Source organism: Brassica napus, chromosome A1, assembly GCF_020379485.1.
Source record: "Brassica napus cultivar Da-Ae chromosome A1, Da-Ae, whole genome shotgun sequence".
Taxonomy (NCBI): Eukaryota; Viridiplantae; Streptophyta; class Magnoliopsida; order Brassicales; family Brassicaceae; genus Brassica; species Brassica napus.
Window position 1 is genome coordinate 10759265 of NC_063434.1, and position 23707 is coordinate 10782971.

Sequence of the window (23707 nt, forward strand, 5' to 3'; positions counted from 1 at the left end):
ATGTTTTAGATTTTTAACTTAACTGGAGCAACTTTCTTTTAAAGAAAAGACAGAGGGAAAAGATTTCATTATGTTTTTTTTGGACAAATGATTTCATTATGTTATCCGAAAAAAAACATGAGATGAATGGTTTTTGGTAAATCGGGTCTCGTTGGCCATGTAAATGTGGGGCATGTGGCATACCCTTTGGCGCTTTAAGCCTTTAAGCTTCTGATGGAGAAATGTGGTCCTAGTGGGCCGATCATACATAAAATGAACTCAATTTAACAAAAGGTACTTACGTTTTCTTTTGAAATCTTTAGTTCCACTCATGCATTTCCTTTTAATCCCAGTTAAAAGCTAGACAAATGTGAGAGATATATCTTTGACAGGATATTTATTAAATGAAGAAAAAGCCAATCTCATATTTGTTAATATTCTCTAACCTTTATGTACAGAAGCAATCCACCGTATTAATCAATACAATTTGCTGAGACTAGAACTACTCCCGGACTCACCCAACCGCGGAAACAAAACCTCTTTGTCAATCAAAATTTGAAGATGGGATGTGATCTTCACAAAGGAGACCCATAGAAACGGTGCACAACAGAAGGCATATCCGAAAACCGACAATGCTCTAACAACACCATCAGGATAAGAGGGAAAAGCCATCACAAGGAGCGTCCCGAGAATGCCAAGCCACGGTGTCAAAACATGGAGCACTGGAAGCAAGAAAGCATTGATGGGAATGGAGGAGAGAGCAAAAGAACCGGTCAAGTAGAGTGACCAACCCATGAGCGGGTGGATGGTCTGTGGGATGATGAAGGAGGGTATAATGTATGCTGACAGGATCAAGAGGAGTGCAACCATCTTGAAAGCTGTTAGATTCTTGTCAGAACGTCGGTGACATAGCTTTGACATGCTGGAACGCGTTAGACGCGTGACTAGTATGATTCCTAGGTAGAACACTGCTTGGATTAGGACCCAAGGCATCTCCGCTGAGTAACTGCAATGGAAGAGGAGTGTTAGAATATAGCCTTTTTTGGATTAGAACACTGCTTGGATTAGAACACTTCTTAGACGTGGCTCCATAATATATTAAATATAGCCTTTTTTAATTTATAACAAAGCGATATGGAGATTATATGAAGTATGGGTTTCGGTATGTGCAATTAAATATACCTTATGGTGTAGCGGCGTTGGTGGTGCCATGATAGGCCTAAAGGAAGAACAGGCCATGACCACCAGTACCATGGCTTTAACCAGACTGCTCCAGGGAACGTGATCACACTGTTTGGTCCACACGGTACATTCCATCTGAGTTTAAGGTCTAATAATAATATTCAAAGATTAGCAAAATGTTCTGAACTTTGGGGTTATTGAAATGGAGGGAGAATAGAGATCACTTACAATAGTAAGAGGCGTCCATTTGATACCCCAAAGGAAGCCTAAAATGTCCGGTGAGCACGGTGCTGCGGTTATTAGGAGGACGAAACAGAGGCTGATTAAGTAAATCAGAGAAGTAACTAACAAGAAAGCCTTGATCAGCTCCATCAGGATTATCTCTTTTTACTTCAAGCTCACGAATCATGTCTCTGAAGACCTCCATTGATGGCTGCAGCACAAAGAGGCCAGTGTGGAAGATGCAAGGGTTGATGAAGACAGCACAAAATGAGCCGCATTGAAAGAGCTCGTCAGTGTTCTTGAGGAATAGATTGTCGGCATCGAGCATAACAACACGGTCGTAGTTTGAGAGAGACCAAGCGTAGAGCTTGTTCAGACTAAGTTTGAATCTATTGTCGAAGTTGGTTTGTTTCTTGTATGGATTCTCAAGATTCTCTACTCTCACTACTTTTGCTCCGTCCATTTCTTCCCTACATAAGAGCATATTCATTGTTCAATGGTAACTTGGTAAGATCTCAAGAAGGTATAAAAAGGAAGATAATAAGAAAACTTTTGGACTAAAATGAGAACTCATGACACGTTTTAAAAGATTGTTCTACCATTTGTCAAATTGTAATTAGTTTCATTTTCTTAAAAACAACTGAAATTTATTTAATTACAAAATGCTTTGAAATACAATATTTTATATTTTAGAAATCTCTTTGAGATACTAAGCATTGAGGGTGTTCTAACCCATTAGTGAACTGTATTAATTGAGAATCTATTGCTCAAGAACTGTATTTGTTTTTGTAAACCCTCAAGAACTGTATTAGTTTCTTGTAGTTGACTGTTTTTTTAATATTATGTATTAAGCAAGAAATGTATTTTTAATTAATTTGACACTTTTCCCTTTCCAGAAAAGGGAAACCAACAAAAATGTTTTTAAAGGATTGAAACTATGAGTTACTAGAATAAGGTATTTGACAGCCCCATTTACTTTTTTATAATATATTTTCTTATCTCTTAAAATTTAAATTATCAACAAATCCACTATTGTTTATGAGTATATCATATAGTTTCTTTCCACTATACCTAATAAGAAACATTAAACTTGCACCTAACCCGTGTAAGTTTTGCATAAGAAATCAAAAGGGTGATACGTATAGGATGCAGTATGGTAGACAAAAAGGGAATTGATCATTACTCCCTCTGTTTAAAAATTGTCATCCGAAAGATTTTGCAGCACATTAAAAATTACTTAAAATTTGTAATTTATCTTATGTTCACACATTAAATGTTTTTTCTTTCTAATTAATACACTAATACATTGAGTTTAAAAATAAACATTTATTTAAAATTTTGTATTGAAAACACAAAATGACAGTTCTTTTAAACAAAAATAAAATTCTAAAACGACATTTTTCAAGAAATGGAGGGAGTAAAAGTAAGCTTTCTATGTTTGAAGGAAATCATTTAATTATCGCTACGACAATTGTATATCAACAATAGGTAGAGCCTATAGATAAAACGAATAAAATAGACAAGCTTAAAAAAGGTCGTGGAAACACGTCTGCTATTAAGACTGTCTTGTTCAGATATTTTCAGTTTTATTTTATGTTTTCAAAAGAGCCAAGCCGTCCTAAGCATAATCTTAATTGTTATTATGCTGGCTTTGTTGCTTCTAAGCTAAAAATACTTATAATTACTAATTTTTGAAAATTTAAAAATTGTTTTCAGGCTGTTACCCACACTACTGCTCTCCAACTATTTAGATATTAAAATTTTGACTTTTCACATTTTTGTAATTTTTTTTTCCATCAACATTTTTGTAATTTATACAAGGTTGGGAATTTTATGATATTTTTTTTTTTGAATTATACAGAGGTATCCTGGCCCCACCAAAGTGATCCAGACTAGTCACGTGTTGCCACGTGTCGGTCCTCTGTCCCTGGCGATGCCGAAATGTTAATTCCCCAGTGGCCGGGATTCGAACCCTGGTGGCGGTACTCACAGCTGTAAGCCCTTTACCACTAGAGCTAGAAGCCCCGGTTTGAAATTTTATGATATTACTTGATTAAAAGTAAAAAAAAATGTTTTAAACCAATTAAAACGGAATTGTTTCGGGGGTGAAAAGAATAAGAAGATGAGAAGACACTTACAGGTTGTGAATCCAGTTGAGTGGAACGTCGAGGGAGGCGATTACGACGATATCAGCGTTAACATGGTGACCTTTGAGCGATCTGATCAAGACACGTGTCGCAACGTAGAACTCGTAGTCCCTTGGAGTTCCCATGTACATCATCGTCGCATATGCGTTCTTGTGCTCCGACCCCCGCGTCTGTAAACCTCGCTCCATCACCATGGTCATCGCGTTTGCGTTTTCAGCTTCAAGCGGCTGAAACAGCTGATCGTGATAACCTGACGTCTCGATGATCAAAAGAGACAGAACCCAACACGAGAACACCATAGCTCTCTGCAAATTCATGCTTAGTACTCTCTATACACCAGCCAAGAAGGAAGAAACTAACAACTTTGAGAACTGTGTGTTTGTGGGGATTTTCAACTTATAAGGTTTTGGGTTTTGTTTCTCTCTTTTTGAGAGAGACTACGTCACTCATATACATATAAAGGGTAAGCAATTATATACAAACACATGTACTAATTAGGCTTAGGCATATTTTCCGGATCTGAAGATCCGAACCGATATTCATCCAAAAAATCGGATTTCGCATCGGATTCGGATATAGAGAAATATCCGACTAGATATGATTTTTTATGTTCCGGGTACCGGTTCGGATCAGGTATTATTACCTAGTATCCGAACAAATATCCGATTGTATCTGATATACTTATGCAATTACGTAATTCCGGCCTCAACTGTTTTCTCCTTTTCATTGATGTATAAGATATTTTGATATTTCTTAATCATTTTTTACAACTCTTGTTTTAATGCATCTTTTTTAGCAACTTGCTTATGCATCCTTTTGTTAGTTTCATTATAAAACTTTCATCTCTATTTTATGTTTCTTTGCTTGTTTGGAATGCTGGATTATCCTATATTTAAAATGTTGGATTTCTTGTTTGTTTGAAGTTTGCTTAAACTTTTGTTTTATTTGGTTTTAAATCTTTTTGTATTTATCTTATTTTATAATGTGTTTGGGTTTATAGTAATTTAGGATTGGATGTTGATATTTTCGATTATGATAAGATAAAATATATGTCAATCCGAACCAAAACCAAAAAAATACCGATTCATTTGGATATATCCAAAAATATTTGGATCTGACAAGTACCGAACTGAACCTGATCCGATATTCTTAATTACCAGATCAGTTTCCATTTTTCATATCTAAAAGATATGCTACATGAAATTTTCGACCCAAACTCGGTATCTGAATGTCCATGTCTATGTCTAGTAGGCTAGTACAAATAAAAGAGGAGGAGGTTTAGAGTAGACTAGGAAGGCGTTAAAGTTATTATAGTTGTGAGCAAGATTTCTTATATAGAAAAGTTTCTTTTTCTTCCAGAATTGTAAAATTGCCTATTTAAGAATTAAATATTTGGAAAAAGTTTAACCAAAAGTGGTGGATTTTGGTTGTTGTAACCGAATAAATTACTGGTAGTTGAACCCAAAATTTTAATGGACACTGAGAATTTCTGATACATGCATTGGCTGTAAAATTTCATTTTCACATTTAGCTTAATAGTACGTGAAGTTTTTTTTCTAAATATACGTTGCATTTAATCAGAAATTTAGCAAAGGAACAATCAGTCCATCTTTAATAAAGAACCCATCTAATAGAACTTAAATATCGTAGTCCAATATAGTAAGTAGCCCAAGACACGAAATTGCATCGTAAATTTTTTCCCATCAAATTGCATCCTAATTTTAACAGTAGAGAAGAAAAAACATATTACTGATAATATATGGCAAATTCGTAGGAATTCCAACTCTTTGTGGACGAAGGAAAGAAATTTTGGCTACGAATGATTAGAAAAAATATAGTAGCAAACCAAATTTTAATAACTTTTAAAATATAAAAGCAATTAAAATAAAGGAAACCTAATTTTACTATTAATTCACGAAAACAAAACCATCACTAATAATTATATTCACTAATAGTTATATGGAGTATATTATTTGCATAATTAAACGACTAATCTAATTAATTTCCAGTTGCATCTGTATTCATTATGCAAACAAATTTTAACACCAACAGCTGTTAAGTTTAGAGGGTAATAGTTGAATTACAACATCGACTTTCAAATAAGGGATACTACAGTATATTATTTTAGAAAAAAATGCTATACATTTTTACACAAACATCTTATTTTTAACGGTGAATAACAAACAATATACATGTATAGAGTAATTTACATTAATAGACACTTTTTGTCTTTTTATTACATTTGAAGTCACATGTTACTACCGAGATAGTTTTTGTAACTAGAAACCAAACCAGTGTAATTAGAGTGGTCCCACAAACTTTTTAAATTGGTCACTTTCTTTCTTTTTTTTTTCTCGGGACCCAACAAATAATTGTAAACCAAAAACGTATTTAAAATAGAGAATTTGTACTCACTACACACAAAATCTATCCTATTTGCACTCCATACTTTAATTTTCCCCCAATTTTTTTCCCTCATCATTAACATTTCCCCCCCCCATTGTATGGTATCCCACTTTTTTTGTATATTGAGCTAATTTGCTCTTTAAAATAAATCAAAGCTTCTTCTTCCATTGTCTGCTTCTTCTCCACCGAAGCTCGTGCATGCCGCCACGGCCTTTAACCGTCGTGTCGAGACAGACTTCGTCGTTCAAGCTTCCTCGTCTTCATCGGCTTCTCCGATTTGTGGCTGAGCTTGTGCTATGATCTTCGTCGGCGGTTCCACCTGATTTAACTCGGCGTCTCTCCGTCGCGGCTCTGCTCCGATCACGGTCATGTCTCCACGTCGACAATTGTCTCCACCATAGGTAGCCTCCTTTTTCGATTCAGCTCTCATATCCAAGTCGTCTCCTCCTCGCCGTGCATGGCTCCTCTCCCGGCGTCGTGACCTCCGGTGTACTGTAGATAGATGCCTTCCGAGTTCGAGATCGCCATTGTTAAATCTTGAGATCAAGTTTTGTTAATTTTCAGTTTTCGTCCTTGTAGTTTCAATTGTTTTCACTTTCACCTCAAAACTTGTATAATTGAATTTAAGTCCTTTTGATTTAACCCCAAACTATTTAATTTTACAGAATAAAACATTTCCATATTGGCACAAACAATCCTTGAACTAATGGTTTTTATCAATCTCACCCTTAACTTTGAAATTTGCAGAGATAACCTGTTAATAAAGCCCCAAATTTTAGACTGTGCACTTCAATTCTATTAAGATGTAAATAGTTTGTAGACTTGTAGTGTACATCTTTGTTGATGTCCATATGTACAACAATTTCATTGTGTACAAGCAATTGATCTTGTCTATCATGGAACATGTGTATATATTGTTATCGTTTATAAACTCAAGTTTCTTGTAGTAAATTTTAAATGATATTATTTTAAGATGTAAATAGTTTGTAGACTTGTAGTGTACATTTTTGTTGATGTCCATATGTACAACAATTTCATTGTGTACAAGCACTTGATCTTGTCTATCACAGAACATGTGTACATATTGTTATCGTTTATAAACTCAAGTTTCTTGTAGTAAGTTTTAAATGATACTATTTCAAGATGTAAATAGTTTGTAGACTTGTAGTGTACATTTTTGTTGATGTCCATATGTACAACAATTTCATTGTGTACAAGCACTTGATCTTGTCTATCATGGAACATGTATACATATTGTTATCGTTTATGAACTCAAGTTTCTTATGTAAAAGCGAACATTGGATTTAAACATGTATATCTGCATGTTTGACCAGTATGGATAACAAATTTAATATCTACATGTACACATATTTTTCGTACATCTTTTTGATGATATCCATATATACATGTTCTATCTAAAAGAAAAAAAAACATAAGAAAAAACTGGATAAGGAGTGTTGCACGTTAAACAAAAAAATTAAACATAGTCAGTACTCATTGTATCAACCAATCACCGGTTAACAAAACCGGACCAAACGAAAATTAGTTTGGATGTACTGAGACATTGTAATTTTGAAGCTATCATTGATCAGATGTGAGACATCACCAAACGTGTATATTGTGATACTTCTCGACCTATATGTTTAAAACTTATCTGTGAGTAGTACTCTTTCACATGTCCAGACAATATGTTTACAAACAACCACTATAAAAATAAAAACGCCAAATAATTTGATACAAATATTACCATTGTACTATAAACTTATATATTTTTGAGAGTTTGTACCAAAAGCAGTCTCTCTCTCTAAAATTAAAATCTCTCTCCCATCTCTCTACCTCGCCTAGGTTACCGCCGCTACTCCACCGCCCTCCGGCGGTCGCCGCCGTGTCTCTCAGGCGGCCGCCGGGCCTTGTTTGTTTCTTCTTCTTCTGCTCTGTGTCTTCTTCGTTGTTCCCCCCTGTTTTCCCTCTGCGGCTCTTGGCGTTCGGCGAAGGTCCAACCCGTTTTAGATCCAGAGTTTTCACTTGGTCCATGGTCAGATCTGGAGAGTTTATCACTCGAGGACGGTGTCTTGCTTCTCCTTAGCTCTGTTCTGGTCTCTTGTAGTGCCTCTGTCCGATTTGGATTTTTATTTCCCTTCGTTGCGTGTTGAGTGAGAGTGGTGTTGCGTGGGGGTTGCAGAGAACCTTGTCCCTGCTTGGTGAGCTTCTGTCCTCTGGCGTGCGGTGGGGCTCTGCGGTATGGGTTTGGTAAGGCTTCAGATAGCGCGGATCTGGAGCTCGGTCTCTCTTCTTTTACAGGTGGTCTCCTGTAAGCGCGCGTGGGCTCTTCTGGTGATGGTCTCTGTCTCCGATGAGCTCTTGTGGTAACGTGCGGTGGTCACGTCGGCGCGTGGTGGTGGAAGCTTGCGTGTTGTTCAGTTGGGGTCTATATTTTCTGTCCTTTATGACAGTTTCCCGGTGGTTCCGGTTTGGTCTGAGCCGTGACCTAAGTCCTCCTCGCTCCCTCTCTTCAAATAAGGTAGTTGCGGCTCTTGGATGAGCTCGTGTGGTGGTTTGGACTCTGTTCTTGTTCTTGTTCTTGTGAAGTTGTTGGTCTCTCGGACGGCTCGTTCTACTGCGGTTGATCTTTCGGAGAGTTAGCCGCCTTTCGGTCCGCTATTTCTATATGGGGTTTCGGTTCAATGGGTGTAACGGTCATGTCGAGTTGGAATGGAGGCGGCAATCTTCAAGACGGCTTGACAAACGACGACATCATCGCTTGGTGGTTCTCTCTCGTGCCGTCGGAAGTTCAGCTGTCGGGTGAATTGAGTTTTGTTTGTGTTCGGATTCTTCTTCTGGGTCTTGGTTTCGGCGGAGCGGTCAGAAGCTGTAGGAACCGTAGCATCAAGGTTTGAGGGCGCCTTTCTCTCGGTAGCTCGCGGTGCCCGACTCTCGATCTCGAGCGGTCTCGGTTTGCAAGGTTCGAGCTTGACTCGTAACAAATCGGGTTCTTAGACTTTGTCCGGCTATCATCTAGTTTGTCTCATTCCGCTTAGGTCTCTTTGTTTAGTTTCGTTTCCGCATTCTGCTACCTGTTTACTGTGTAACGTCTGTCTCAAATTCGAAAATTGGTATAATAATTTAACATTTTACCAAAAAAAAAAAACTTATATATTTTTGAGATTGACTTGTTATAAAGTTAGTTCAAGCCTATTTGATTGTTAGAATTATTCTCTATAAGCAGCCGTCTTAATTCATGTTTTATAGCTTTGAGCACTTGTTTTTGATTCATTTGCATTTGAAAATGTATGGAATACACAAATGGAAGTTTGAGGTCAAAATCAATGGATATTTCTGTACAATCGAACATTTAGGGTCTAAAGTAAAATATAACTTTAATTCGGAGGATCAGATTTGCAAAAAGGCCAAAACTGGCCATTGTTATCAGGAGCTTCTAGATCTGGAGAAAGTCGCCGTCGATTCCGACGACGGAGGAGCTGGGGAGGGCGTTGAAGCTTCCCACAGGACAGGAGACACCGCGGAAGTGTAAACACGTGGAGAAGGAAGAACGCGGCGGTGGATGGAGCTCGCCATGACTGAAAATTCTGGCGGATAGCTCGTCGACTTGGAACAGTCCCGGCGTCCATAGTACGTGACGGTGAATCACCCACCGTAAGCTGTGATCGTGGCTCAAGTGAACCTTAGCAGACCAGAGATCGATCTAGATCGAGAAGTTCAATTCAATTTAAAAATATTAATTGATAAAGAATAAAAGAGAATGTGGACCACAAATTATAATATGGTTCTGTTTTGGTTAGAAAACCTAACCAAAAGTGAACAAATAGTTAGGAAAAGTGTTATTAAAAGTGTAAATGTGACTCTAGATGTAATACTTTCTAATAACAGGGAAAGGAGGCATCTCTTCTGGAGCCCCCAAATGTAAAAAGGCAATCTCAGAAAGACACCCATATTAACAGAAAGATAAATATTTATTTTTAAAATCAAAAAATGCGGAAATGACAAAAAACCCTGGAATAAATGAAGGATTTACAAGTTGTACCAGGGTATAACCCATCCGCAAGGACCCGACCCGAATGTATAGTCAATTCAATTGAACAAAATCGTTGAACCGTTTAACCAATCCCTGGAAACCAAACCAATCCCTCAAAACCAAACTCATCCTTCGAAACCAAACTAAATATGTCGGTTTTATCAAACCCTTTACAATTTCCCTAAATCCTCCAATTGATTAATTCATTCGACTCCCATTTCTCCCCCCTCTTTTCACTCCACTTTAAACGAGAAGAAACCCTAGTTTTGAAAATCAATCGGTGAGTTCAGAAGAGCCAACAACGATTACGATATGGTGGTCGAAACGAGAGGAGGGGGTAAGAGGATAATCCAACGAAGGAAGAGGTTCGGAAAATGAAATTTGTAAAAACGACCTCCGATAATATTGAGAAGACGACGACAGAGAATGTTGAATCGACGGGAACGGCAAAGACGACGGAGATTGTTGACTCGAGGGAGAAGACGACGGATGTCTCGACGGAGGTGACGACGGATGTCTCGACGGAGAATACGACGGATGTCTCGACGGAGAAGACGACGGATGTCTCGGCGGAGAAGACGAGTGAGGACGCGAGGGAGAGTACGGCAGAGATAACGGAGGCGAGTGATGTGGCTTTAGAAACTGCTCCGGCGACAATGAACAAAGGTCCTGCTGGCCCATCTCCTCCAACTCCTCCAGCAACTCCGGCGATAGGGACTGAATCTGAAGAAGAAGAGAATGAGGAAACCCCTTCTTCTGGAGATGTAGAGAATCAGAAAGCCGGTTCTGGAGAGGAAGAGAATGATCATGACGACCGTTCCGATGATTCTAGCCAGGAGAATGAAGATGCTGAAGAAGAACAAGAAGAAGCAGATGAGAAGGAAGATACTGAAGGTTCTGGAGAAGGAAATGGTGACAGAGAAAGAAATGGAGACGGAGATACTGAAGGTTCTGGAGAAGGAAATGGTGACAGAGAAGGAAATGGAGACGGAGAAGGAAAGGATAATGAGAATGAAGGTTCTGAAGAAGAAAATGACCGAGAAGAGTTAGCAAATGTAGACGACAATGAGAATCCACCTGAACCCGGGAATCCAACTGAACCAGAGGTAACAAATGTAACAAATTTTCAATTGAGTGTGTTAATGCTAGTAATACTAGGGGAAGTATAGGAATAACATGTTAGTTTTGGTAGAGGTAAACTGAAATTGTGTAAACGGATATAACTTGGATATAACTTGGATATAACTTGGATATAGCTAACTTGGATATAACTTTAGTATGACTTGGATATAACTTTGGTATAACGTGGTGAATACTTTGGTATAACATGGTGAATACTTTGGTATAACTTGCAGGGTTTGAATGAAAATGTGGCAATCGAGGCAATCAAACCAACCAGCATGTTCTTCAAGCCAACCGAGTACAGAAAAAAAATAAAGCTAGGGACAAGGTGTATGATAGCTAGCGCGATTAAGACGCTAAAAAATCTGAAACCCAAGCTGTCTAACGCCGAGATGAGCTGGTTCACAGGGCATCCTCAATTCAGACACATTTTCCACATGAAGATAGAGACTAACCACAGGGTTCAGGGAATGTGGATGTTGTTGTTGCGTACTGCTGGTATCGAGAAGCTGAGAGAAGTGTGGTTTATTGTGAATGGGGTTCCAATCCGTTACGGGCTGAGGGAACATGGTTTGATATCTGGGCTATTCTGCCAGAACTATCCTCTCGGCTATAAAGAGCTTGGTGGGACGAGGTTCGTTGATCGTCATTTCAAGGAAGGAGAACCGAGAAGGTTAGAGGATGTTAAGAAGAAGCTGGTGAACATGGGACCCCACAAAGACAGACTGAAGATGGCGGTTCTATTCTTCTTAGCTTCGGTTGTTTGTGCACAAACGAAGGTTTGACACAAGGCTAATGATGTATTGGAGGTGTTCCAGAGAGCAGTGGATGATCTTGAGTACTGCAAGTCCTTTCCGTGGGGGAGATTTTCCTATGATTACATGCTGAAGGAGATCTCTCACACAATGAAGCATTTTGGAGGGTTGGTGAAAGAGAAAACATTATGGCCGCTACCAGGTTTCTGTGTTCCATTAGAGGTATGCAAAATCCCATTAAACCAGTCTGACAGCATTGTTGTTTACTAATGCAAAAATGTTGTGTGTAACAGCTTCTTGCATTCGAGGCAATTCCGAAGCTAGGAATAGCGTTCAGAGAGACTGTGGTTGGAGCTGGGTGCGACTGTCCGAGGATGTGCAAGTCCTACTTTAAACGAAATGGAATGACAGGGGTGTCACTTTATGTGATAAACAAGGAACTGGGTAACACAACTGTAAGTCTTCCTGTGAACTGTGGTGGAACTAGGGTAGGAATAAAGTGAAACTGTGGTAGAAGTATTGTAGTACTAGAAAGGGAACTAGGGTAGGAATAAAGTGAAACTGTGGTAGAAGTAAGGTAGTACTAGAAAGGGAACTAGGGTAGGAATAAAGTGAAACTGTGGTAGAAGTAAGGTAGTACTTATTTTCTTTTTAGACATTAGAAATTGCTAAGTTTTAAAATTATTTATGTGTGTGACAGGATATTGACAGCATCATCCCAACCAAAACTTCACGAGAAGATAGCCTTTTGGATGAGATTATGGAAGATGAAGACGATGTTGATCAATCTGATATAGCTGTGGACAGTTGGGAGAAGTGTCTGGATGCAGGGCAGAAGGTTTTTTTTAAAGACATGTTCGACGAAGATGTAGCTGGGCGTGAAAAACAGCCAGAACCAATTGAAGATGCAACAGGGGATGGAGTACAGGTAGGTGAGCAGTCGATTCAGCTGGGAGATGTTATGAATATGCTGAAAAAAACAATGAAACTGATGAGGAAAATTGACAAGAAAGTTGACCAGCTGGATGGGAGATTGGCCCCGCTTGAGGAGTTTGTCAAGGAAGCACAAGGCAAAGTAGTAGAGGTTGAAGAACCAGAATCACAAGGGAAAGGCAAAAGAAAGAAAACCCAGAAGTCTGTGGGGAAAGGCAAAAAACAGAAAACCAAGTGAAGTCGAGTGGAGTTGAGTGAAACAAAGTCTGTGGATGTTTTATGTTAAATCGTTTTTTTTTTTTGTTAAAGACAAACGAAGTCTGAATGTTTATCTTGATTGTGATGTGGATTTACAACTTTAACTATGTTATGACTAAGTTGTTATGTTATATTAGTGTTGTAATATTGTTATTAGATTTGTCTCGTTTTAGGTGAATGATAATTATATGACATAATACCAATTGAAATGAAATCCACTAAGCCAACACTCAAGACAAACAAAGTTCTTAACATAACCACATAATAAGTCTAACATTAGATAAGATTCAAAGACTTAACAGAACAAACCTAGTAGTACTTATACAAGTCTTAACAGAACAAAAAAAAGACTTGTAACCGAAACTGGAAATAGATAGGGAATACAAAGCAAAGTTCTTATTTTTAGCACATCCATAGTAAGAACTTGAGATTTGAGAATCTCATGGACGAGAGGTAGAGGTTATAATCCTCTTAAGCTTAGCAATCTCTTCAGCCATATCATTCACCTCCATCCTTAGGCGCATCACTTCATCCTCAACACCAAAAGCCCATGGCTGACGAAAGTGCATCCCATCGTCCTACACAGTTTCACGCATAGTATAACTCAGTTTTACCCAGAGTATAACTAGGTTTCACTTAGTAGGATTAAAACAGTTTTACCCAGAGTATAACTAGGTTTCACTCAGTATAACTAAGTCTCACTAAGTTTAATTAAATTTGTTTTACCCAGAGTATAACTAAGTTTAACTTAGTTCTACAAAGAAGGAAATTACCTCATAATTCTTGCAGGTGAAGTACCTACTCCCAGGCAAGGTATCGAAATCGTGGCGATACTTAGGATTTGGAGAAACATCTGTCTTGATTTCAGCGCCACATGGACAACGGGTAGGAATTCCATACTGGGCATCGCAAATGTAGCCTAACATGTCGTAGTGTTTCTTGTGTTTCTTCATGTCCTTCATCTCTTGGTACGGGTGAGTCATCGTCAGTAGAGGGAATTTTGAAATAGATAAGATGAGGGAGGGAAGAGTGTGAGGAGTGTGAGGAGGAGGAGGAGTGGAGTAGATAAGATGAGGAAGGGAGGTCGATAGATATCAACGAGATGAGAAGAGAGTAAAGAGAGAGAGGAGAGGATTTGTCTCAGAGGAGAGAGAGAGAGAGAAATAATTGACTAAAGTGAGACAGAGCACAGTAGACGAGACGAGACAGAGAGCAGATAGGGAGTCTACTTTTTGACCGAAATAATTGAGATTTTTGGAATATTATCGATTAGGCGCGAATTTTTTTTTAGTTTTCCCCCCCAAAATATTTGCTCATAGTTATACTGAAGTTTCAGGTGTTACCAAATTTCTTCATAGTTCTATTTTTCATGATTTCAACATTTTTTAGTTTTACGTATAATTTAAATTGGTTAAGAAGGTTTTACTTGTTATTTTCCCTTATTACCATTCAAGTTTAACTGATAATTGCAAGAATATTTTCGAAAGCAGGAGAATTGTAGAATAGTCCTTTGTAAGCTGCTCTTATTAAGAAAATGAACTTGGAAAGACTATACAATGCATAATAGAAAATGTGATGATGATGAATTAGTTTAGTTTTTTTCACTAATATAATTTCAGGAGGAGTTTCTGTTGATGAATTAGGGGAGTAGTGAAGTGAATGTGTTTGTGCATTAACAATTTTGTGTTGGATTAGAGGGGATGATGTCAAGTAAATATCTGTTATTTACGATCATAGTAACACCTTGTTTTACTAGTTTTCTGTGGTTTTCCATAGTTGCAACATTAGTTCGACAGTGCACAAACTTAGAAAATACATAGGTTCCAATACAGGGAAACATAAGTAAGTAAACTTAGAATAAAACTTTCTCACACCATTAAACATAGAGATTTTGAAAGTCTCTAACAATTTCCTCTTCTTGTTGGATCCTCTCCAAATTAATTGTGAGTTCTGCAATGGTTTGGTTTAATTGCTCGATCACCCTACTCTTCTCTTGGATCTCATCTCGGGCTTCAATCAAAGCCATTTTTTGCCATTCTGTACCATCCTCTACATCAAACCATTTGAAGTAGTTGCATCCATTTTTCTCCTGCCAAAAATTCCATTGTAAATAATTTCTTTATTTTTCAATCTTGGATCACAATTTCTATCATCAGCTGGGATACCTTATAACGCGGACAGGCATAAAATCGTCGCCCCGGGTTCTTGTCTGTCCAAGCTTGTCTTATTTCGGCATCTAAGCGACAGAAACACAATTTTCTTGCAGAATTTTCCCTTCTCCTCGACGAACCCAAACCATCTCCTTGCATCTTCGATATTTTGTCCTCAGAAAGTAAGCAGAAGAGTCTCGAGAGAGAAAAGTGAGAGAAGAGAGAGAGAGAAGATGGAGAATTTATATCATTTATTGGATATATAAAAAACCAAATTCGGGTATATTCAGGAACAATTATACTTAGTTATACCAAGGTTCTCAGTAGTTGTCCAAACCTGATTAAAATTAACAACAACAACATTCCAAGTTCAACATAGCAAAAGCAACATAACAAAAGCAACATAGCAAAAGCAACATTCCACGATTTAGTTTGTTTCACTTGGAGGATTAGAACGCATTCCAAACAACAGCCAATTAAAACCAAAATTTGTCCTCGCTCGCCTTACGTTTTGTGTCCTTTTACGCCGTTCTCCAACTGATGGATTCCTATTAACCTTTTTCCTTCCCTTCCTTGTCAGCTTTTTCGGAGGTATGATCTGGAGCTCTTTGATGTGATCTGGTACAATCCATTCAGACTTGTCCGGCACAGAATAAATGGTCCTGTAATAAGCCATTGCCCAAAGTTCTGTCCAGTAATACTTTGAGCACAACTGATGATACTCTATGTTGACCTCACGTCGACGACCATTAGCAGCAGGAACCTCAAGGAAATATAAGTAAGCAGCAAGTCCGTGAAGACAAGGATACTTTTCATAATCAAATACCTTGCAGCTACACGACTTCGCTATCAAATTCACCAAATAAACCTTCCCATTGTCAGTGTCGGTAACCTCGTACTCAAGATCATAACTATTCAGCTCACGCACTGGCGTTTTCTCAGCTTTGCCCCATAAGTTGTGCAAATGGATCTCAACCAGAGGAACCAGTTTGGTATCAAGTGATCCAGACACGGCGTCCTTCCGATGTTCATTAAACCAGTCAGATATTTTTTTGATGATTGTATCCAACAATGGTATCAAGGCATACCTCCTTGCGTCCCTAAACGCGCTATTCATCGACTCCACACTGTTGCTAGTGTCCAAGTTGTATCTACAACCTGGAAAGTAGACCCTAGCCCATGTTGCTCTGTTAGTGTTCTCCTCCAAATACTTGCAGGCTGAAGGATATCTCACCTTAAAAGATGCATAAGCAGCCTCGAACTCAGGCACTGTGTAATACCTAGCCAACTCCATAAATCTCCATGGCACTACGGCTTTGATGGTGTTACAAGCATGGTTTCTCACATTCTGAGCTAGATGCCATATACAATGGCCATGGTGAGATTGTGGATACACATTAGCTACAGCAGTGATGAGGCTCTGATTTCTATCGCTCATAAAAACTATTTCAGAAGAGTCCGGTATAACAGTTTTGAGCATCTCGAAAAACCAAGTCCAACTAGCATTATTCTCACCGTCAAGTACCGCAAACGCGAGGGGATAATGGTGACGATTAGGATCTTGAGCTTTAGCAAATACTAGTACCCCACCATATCCGTTCTTCAAAAATGTAGCATCCACAAGAATCACTTTCCTCATGGCCTTAAACCCTTCAATGCAAGCTCCTAAAGCTATGAAAAGGTACTTGAACTTACCTGCCTCATCCAACTTCACCTCTGTTGTTGTTCCGGAATTAACCTGCTCTAACATGTACAAGTAGCTAGGCAACATCTTGTAGCTGTCTTCTGAATTACCACGCAACTCACGCATAGCTAGATTTTTCCCTCTCAAGGCTGTGGAGTAAGATACCGATACACCCAGCCTTAACTTAATTAAGTCTATGATATCTCTCGGAACAGGAGTCATCAGTTTTCCAGGATATTCCTCATTCAAAAAAGTTGCAACTAATTCTGCAGATCCTTTCCTCTTGCTGTTGCAGCTATTACTTTGATTAGTCCGAGAGCATGTATGCACACCCCAGTACCTCCTAATAGAAAAAATTTCCGTCTCTCGAATCCTCGCAGCTCGCAATCCCCATTTACAGTTTGCTTCACAACATTTTAACACCAACCGTTTTCGATCAGATTTTTTAATAACATAACGAAAGCTGCAACCAAATGCAGCTCTATCCACCACCTCTTGAAGTGATCTCTTGTTTGGAAATTCCTGCATAAGGTACAGACCCATAGCATCTCCCCATTCCTCTATAACTTGACTACATTTTACTAAAGGTAGCTGCTCAACATACATATTACCACTGCCATCCATATTAGCTGTGGTGTCCTTCTCAGGAGCGGTTTCTGTCTCAGCTGCAGTTTCAGTCTCAGCTGCAGTTTCCGTCTCAGCTGCAGTTTCCGTCTCAGCTGCGGTTTCTGTCTCAGCTGCAGTTTCCGTCTCAGCTGCGGTTTCTGTCTCACCGTCTGTTTCCATAAAATCATCATGTCTTCTTTCGTCATCATTCTCTACCTCTATCTGCTTCTTCTGTTGATCTGCCTCCCCGTTTTCTACGTACAGAATCAGGGTTTTAGGTCCGACTTCATCATCATTTCCCTGCAATGCTTGGTAATTCATACCAACAGAACTTTTGCACACTCTTGACACCACCTCTAACTGATCTGATACACTCGTCTCCTCCACTAACAAAAGACTTCTACGGTTGTCTTTATCAATTGTTATTAGGTAAACAAACAAATCCTCATCATCACAAATAGTTAGCTCTGCCTCACATCCAACCACCATCGGCATGTACCTCAGCACCAGTTTTACATTCCTTTCATTCAACGACAACTTTTTATACAACCTTTCTTCAAGCATTGCCAAAGTTATATCATCCACTGTTGTCTTCATGGTTACACTATAGACTCGATCTTTGAATTTGAAATGTATGCTCACGTGTTTCGACATTGTATCCTGCAAAAACAACAAATTCAAGTCACGGTTATACTAGTTTTATCTAGTTATCTACAGTTATACGTATTATACTTCAATTATCAGTTCTACTAGTTTTACCTAGTTATGCTTCAACTACATATCAAATTGAGGTTTCAGGTACTATAAGCTCAAGAACCTCAACTCAACTCAACTCAACTCAACTCAACTCAATTCCATAGAGGCAACTCAAATCAATCAACCAACCATATGCTTTAATTAATTCACATTTCCAATTACACACCCTAAAAACAATTTTTATCCAATGCAGCTTGGGGAGGAGAACAACTAACCTGCATTCGCCGGAGAATCCAACGATCGAGCTTTCTGGGGAGCTGAGAGATTTCTCGGGAGCTGCGAATTGAATTCAACGAGCTGGAATCGATCGAGCTTGGGGCGGACTCACGATGGGGATTTCTCGCTTTAATTTCATATTTTTTGTTTTATTTTATTTTTTATCTATTTAATTGACATTGAATCAGAATCATATAACCAAACCGTCCAATCTATAAACCCGCCATAACCAAAACCGAAATTTGTGCCGAACCAGAACCAGAACCCCTCCTCTCAACCCGACATCTCTGATTCCCTCAATTTTCAATTTTCCATGTTTTTTATTTCACCCACGGAAGGGTATAAACGACATTTCGCGACTCATTAATGAATGAGGGGCATAGGTGGTTGATAGAGCCCATAGGAGATTTTCGAACTCACGTTTAGGGGCTCCAGAGGAGATGCCTCCAGGGAAAGTTCTTAGGTTCTATTTTCAAAAAAATTCTTAGGTTCGGATATAACCAAAACAGGAGACAAAAAAAGCAGTGGCCGATTACCAAAAAAAAGAAAGCAGTGGCCTGAAAAAATGGTAGAATTGTAACCACGTGTGACCATTAATATATAACACCATATAATGCACATCCTAGTATGTATACTCCCACTTTTGACCCAAAAAAAAGTATGTATACTCCCACCATCACTTTCTTTGAATTCACTCTGCAACAAAAACAGTCACACGTTGTTTTTTTAGAATGTACTAGTATTAAGGGCTAATTGGCGAAATAGCTAAGTCTGGAAGAGAAATTAAGTATATGAACATGATTTTTACATAATTAAATGGGTAACAATTGTCTCTCACCTCATCCGGTTCTACCCTCCACGCTTACAAGTCTTCGGTGAGAGAGAGATAAATGACGTTTAGGAAATTAAATAGATGACGATGTGATAGAGAAAGAGATGACGTTGCGGGAAGGAGGAATGGATGATATTCACCATGCACTGTGCATATCATAAGGAGAGTGTAGAAGCCACGTTCTCATGAAAATAACCGCATGCTATTTACTGAGTTCAGTAAATATGTGGATGAGAATAGACCACCCTCAGAAAATATCTAGCATTCCATATATTTTGACAGTCTGTCCATCTCTTGTTAAGTAAGAAAAAGACATTGACGAAGGTGAAAGTAGAGAACGAGTTAATGCTCAGCAGATTCGAACAGGTAATCATCAGTAACAACCAACTAATTCTTGTATTTATCTGTATTTGTAGTTGATGATCTGTATAGTCTTTAATATGTATGATTGTCTCAATATGGAATGGACCATTTGATGTAGATCTGAGATAGTAATTTTTTTTCCTCCAACCTACAGATGACAGGGCAGGATAAAGTCTTACTTGTCCATGGGACGTGGGTCCGTGATAGCGATCAACGGTGGATATTTGAACCTGACATAACGGCCAAAGTAGAACATTTCATTCGGATTTTCTCCGGGATGACGATGACAGAGTTATTGACTTCGGTGAGAGAACGCTATCAACTATCATCGACAGATGCTACGCTCAAGCTTTCATATCAATATCCCGAATGGGTGAGCTTTGGAGATGCGGAGCTCGAAATGCCTCAGTACATAACCGAGGACACAAAAGTCGGTGTGTTTCTAAACATGAGGAGATCTATTGAAGAAGTTCCTCTATATGTCTCTATCTACCGCCAATCACATGGAGGGAAGCTACTTACTAAGGAGCGCGAGACAGAACAGAGGGTGCCTATGGCCGAGGATGGTGGAGATGGAATCGATGAAGAAAACTGGCATACCTTTGCACTATCCGAAACCCCACTGACCATTCCACTCACTCAACCGAAAACAAAGGTGATTCCACATGAAGTTCCGGACTATTCTGTTTCAAAGGCGGTGCGATCTAAAGAACGACTCCCTACTATTCCACCTTCTCCAGGTGGAATAGTAATAACAGAAAGAGGTGATCCTACCCGCGCTATCAGGCGTCAGACAGGCCCGAGTGATAGGGGAAAAAACAAACGTCTTGTGGAAGAGGAAACAGAATCAGAGTCTGACTCAGATGATGACATGGTCGTTCCTGTTGTTCCCCCGGTTGTTGGTGAAACCGGAGAAGGGTCTAGGCCGGTCCGGAGACGTCTATTATTTGGAAATGCTGGCATTCCAGACACTGACGGTGGAGTTGGAGATTCAAACTCTGGTTCAGATGATTCTGAAGAATTACCAGTAGACGATGGTCTACACTGGGGTAAATTCGATGAAGCACTCCACGAGATGCTAAACAACCCGTATACGCCAGCTTTTTTTGGAAGGGATGCTCCACCTGTATTCAACAATCGGGAGGGAACATGTAAAAATTAACTTCTAAGTAAATACAAATGTAAAGCTACATCATAAGGAATGAAATTTGATAGAATGGATTTCTAATGCCCGCTTTCTATACTATATTTGGAATGTAGTAACTAATTCCATACTATATAAAACAATTGACATGCAGCTGAATGTTTCATTGACTTTGTAGGGGTTGACACGGCTCTGGCCGACATCCAATACGAGGGAGATGACTTTTATGTGGGTCGTGTTTTCAAATCCAAAGCCGACTGCAAAATCAAACTTGCAATACATGCTATAAACCGGAAGTTTCATTTCAATACAACTCGTTCAAGCCCTTCCATACTACTTGCACAATGCGTTGGTGATGCATGCCCATGGCGCGTGTATGCGGTCTTGTTAGATGCCAGTGGGAACTTCCAAGTCAGACAAGCTAACCTAGTTCACTCTTGCACCGTTGACGACCGTAGAAACTACCACAAACTTGCAACGACTATCGTGATTGGCCAGATATTGCAATCTCGTTTTGTTGGTATTAAGAAGGGCCCCACTGCCGCCGCAATAAGGAAAATATTGCTAGATGAATTTCATGTCAACGTCTCATACTGGAAAGCTTGGAGAGCTAGAGAGATGGCGATGGAGCAGGCAATGGAGACCATGGTTGGGAGTTATGCACTGATACCTCCATATTTGGCACTCCTTCAGTCTTCTAATGTAGGAACCGTATGCTACGTGGAAAGTATGGATGAAGAAGAAGGTGGAACACGGTTTCAATACTGTTTTGTTGCTTATGGAGCATCGGTGGCAGGGTATTCGTGTATGCGGAAAGTTATTGTTGTTGATGGGACGTCGCTTAAAGGGAAGTATGGTGGGTGTCTACTTTCAGCCTCAGCACAAGATGGGAATTTCCAAATATTTCCCCTTGCGTTTGCTGTTGTTAATAGCGAAAACGACGATGCTTGGGAATGGTTTTTCCAGAGGCTACAAACTTTTGTTGTCGATACCCCGGGCTTGGTTTTCATCTCTGATCGCCATCCAAGTATCGCCACTGGACTGAGGAAGGTAAATATCCGGACAATCTTCAGTGAACTTTAAAGTTAGCACATTCCATTTTTCAACTATACTATATGTAACATTAACTGACTATATAATATATTTGTACTTGTACAGGTATACAACCATGCTCAGCATGTCATATGTGTTGTCCATCTGTGGAGAAATGTGATGGCAAAATACAAGAGTAGCAGACTCGCCAACCTTATGTCCGCTGCTGCAAGAGCTTTCACCATGACTGAATTTAATAATAGGTTTATTGAAATTCAGAAAATCAGCCCAAATTGCGCGGCTTACTTGGTTGATATAGGTGACGGTTAAATCTGATATTATATAATATTGGACGATACTATACTATATTACTTTATTTCCATTCTATCCAATACAATAAAGTACTAAATATAAAACTGGCCACTACTTATTATTGTTGTTAACATGGTTCGACCAGTGGACTAGGGTTCATTTCAGGGGGAATAGGTTCAACATCATGGATTCAAACATAGCTGAATCCTGGAATGGGGTGCTTAAGGAAGCACGTGAATATCCCCTCATTACGATGTTTGAGTACATACGTACAACAGTTATGCCTTGGTTCGCATTGCGTCGAGCGAAATCAACCCGTGAGCAAGGAACTATAACTCCAAATGTCAGGAAACTCGTGGAGGAAAACTTTGATCTCTCCACCGCTATGGCTGTACGTGATATAGCCGATCTTGAATACCAAGTGCAGGACCCCGCCGGGGAGTGCTTCACAGTTTTATTGGGTCCTGGTACTTGCACATGTGGTGAGTATCAACTAATAGGGTTACCCTGTATGCATGCGCTAGCTTGTTCCACCAGGGTTGGATTTCCATCAGATGCGCTGGTGGCACCGGCTTACCGTGTACCAACATGGCGCGAAGGCTTCATCGGAAAAATCTATCCGGTCCCATCTGTTGGTGGATTAGAACTCGGATCTGGAACTAGAGCTCCATTACTTCCACCAGCAGTACGCCGTCCACCTGGGCGTCCTAGGAAAGTCCGCATCCTATCACGTGGGGAGTACAAGGTAATCTACTCTACCATTGATGAAATTTGTAATCAAAGAACGGAATAGTTAGCTAAACTTATGGAATAGTCAGCATGAATAGGAAATTGTTCAAATGAACCAAATATAAAGTACAATATGTAAATATTGTCGTAATACCTATTAATATGGAACGTTATATATTCTACATTTAGGCAAGAATGATATCTGTTTAACTTTGGTATGTAGAAAGGAGGAAGCTCGTCAAACAGGAAATGCAAACGTTGTGGCCGTTCGGGACACAACAGGGCATCCTGCCGCAACTCAATATGATAAGCTATAACTAAGGAGAAGGCAGCAGAAGGCAGTTCGATGAAATATTTTGGAAACTAGGTGATTATGCAGTAGCCAGTGTCGTCTAAAGACCGGGCATGTACAGGAAGTGGAAACGGGGGAAAACAGTGTTTTAACCAAATAGAATGGTATATGCTTCACGGTTATATATCTATCTATTTGGTATGTACATATTATGTTATGTAGACCCCTTTAAATCCTAACTCTTGTGGTTGTTGTACGGAACACCCCAGACCTTCTCTTTTGTCTAATATTAATAATGCCGTTCTCCTCTATTTGCTCACACCTTATAAGCCTTAAGCGTTTAGGTTGTTTTTTCTATACCATTTGCGATTAGTACTATACTATTACTAGTACATTCGAACCGTTAACAATAGAAATCCTAAACACAACATCTCCACTCATACTAAATTCTAAATTCAATACAATAACACCTTTTAATAATACAAAACCTAAACATCAACACCCCCACCCTTATTGAAAACTAAACCCAAACCTCCCCCCCTCACACCCGTAAC

At 39.2% G+C, this 23707-nt stretch overlaps 3 protein-coding genes across 3 annotated transcripts; 1 reads left to right on the forward strand and 2 right to left on the reverse strand.

Annotated features, from left to right (window-relative positions):
- Positions 1-363: 363 nt before the first annotated feature.
- LOC106376059 (putative glucuronosyltransferase PGSIP7) lies at positions 364-5057 on the reverse strand. The gene is made up of 4 exons (XM_013816104.3): positions 3522-5057; positions 1390-1853; positions 1162-1309; positions 364-985 (listed from the first exon to the last, which is right to left on the reverse strand). The coding sequence occupies exons 1-4, from the start codon at positions 3845-3847 to the stop codon at positions 457-459; spliced, it is 1467 nt and encodes a 488-aa protein (XP_013671558.2). The 5' UTR covers positions 3848-5057; the 3' UTR covers positions 364-456.
- A 4163-nt stretch (positions 5058-9220) lies between these two features.
- LOC106399948 (protein FAR-RED ELONGATED HYPOCOTYL 3-like) lies at positions 9221-18131 on the reverse strand. Its single transcript, XM_013840386.3, has 2 exons — positions 13811-18131; positions 9221-13615 (listed from the first exon to the last, which is right to left on the reverse strand). The coding sequence occupies exon 1, from the start codon at positions 18129-18131 to the stop codon at positions 15615-15617; it is 2517 nt and encodes an 838-aa protein (XP_013695840.2). The 3' UTR covers positions 9221-13615; positions 13811-15614.
- A 4185-nt stretch (positions 18132-22316) lies between these two features.
- Positions 22317-23168, forward strand: LOC106360717. The gene is made up of 2 exons (XM_013800371.2): positions 22317-22877; positions 23085-23168. The coding sequence occupies exons 1-2, from the start codon at positions 22317-22319 to the stop codon at positions 23166-23168; spliced, it is 645 nt and encodes a 214-aa protein (XP_013655825.2).
- The last annotated feature ends 539 nt before the right edge of the window (positions 23169-23707 follow it).

Bases quoted from the DNA above. Each gene is read 5' to 3' on its own strand.
- LOC106376059 (XM_013816104.3), bottom strand. From the start codon at position 3,847: ATGAATTTGCAGAGAGCTATGGTGTTCTCGTGTTGGGTTCTGTCTCTT. The intron at 1,854-3,521 runs GTAAGTGTCTTC...GCTCTTATGTAG, and splicing joins CTCAACTGGATTCACAACCT to GGAAGAAATGGACGGAGCAA. The intron at 986-1,161 runs GTATATTTAATT...CTTCCATTGCAG, and splicing joins CAACGCCGCTACACCATAAG to TTACTCAGCGGAGATGCCTT.
- LOC106399948 (XM_013840386.3), bottom strand. From the start codon at position 18,131: ATGTCGAAACACGTGAGCATACATTTCAAATTCAAAGATCGAGTCTAT.
- LOC106360717 (XM_013800371.2), top strand. From the start codon at position 22,317: ATGGATTCAAACATAGCTGAATCCTGGAATGGGGTGCTTAAGGAAGCA. The intron at 22,878-23,084 runs GTAATCTACTCT...TTTGGTATGTAG, and splicing joins TATCACGTGGGGAGTACAAG to AAAGGAGGAAGCTCGTCAAA.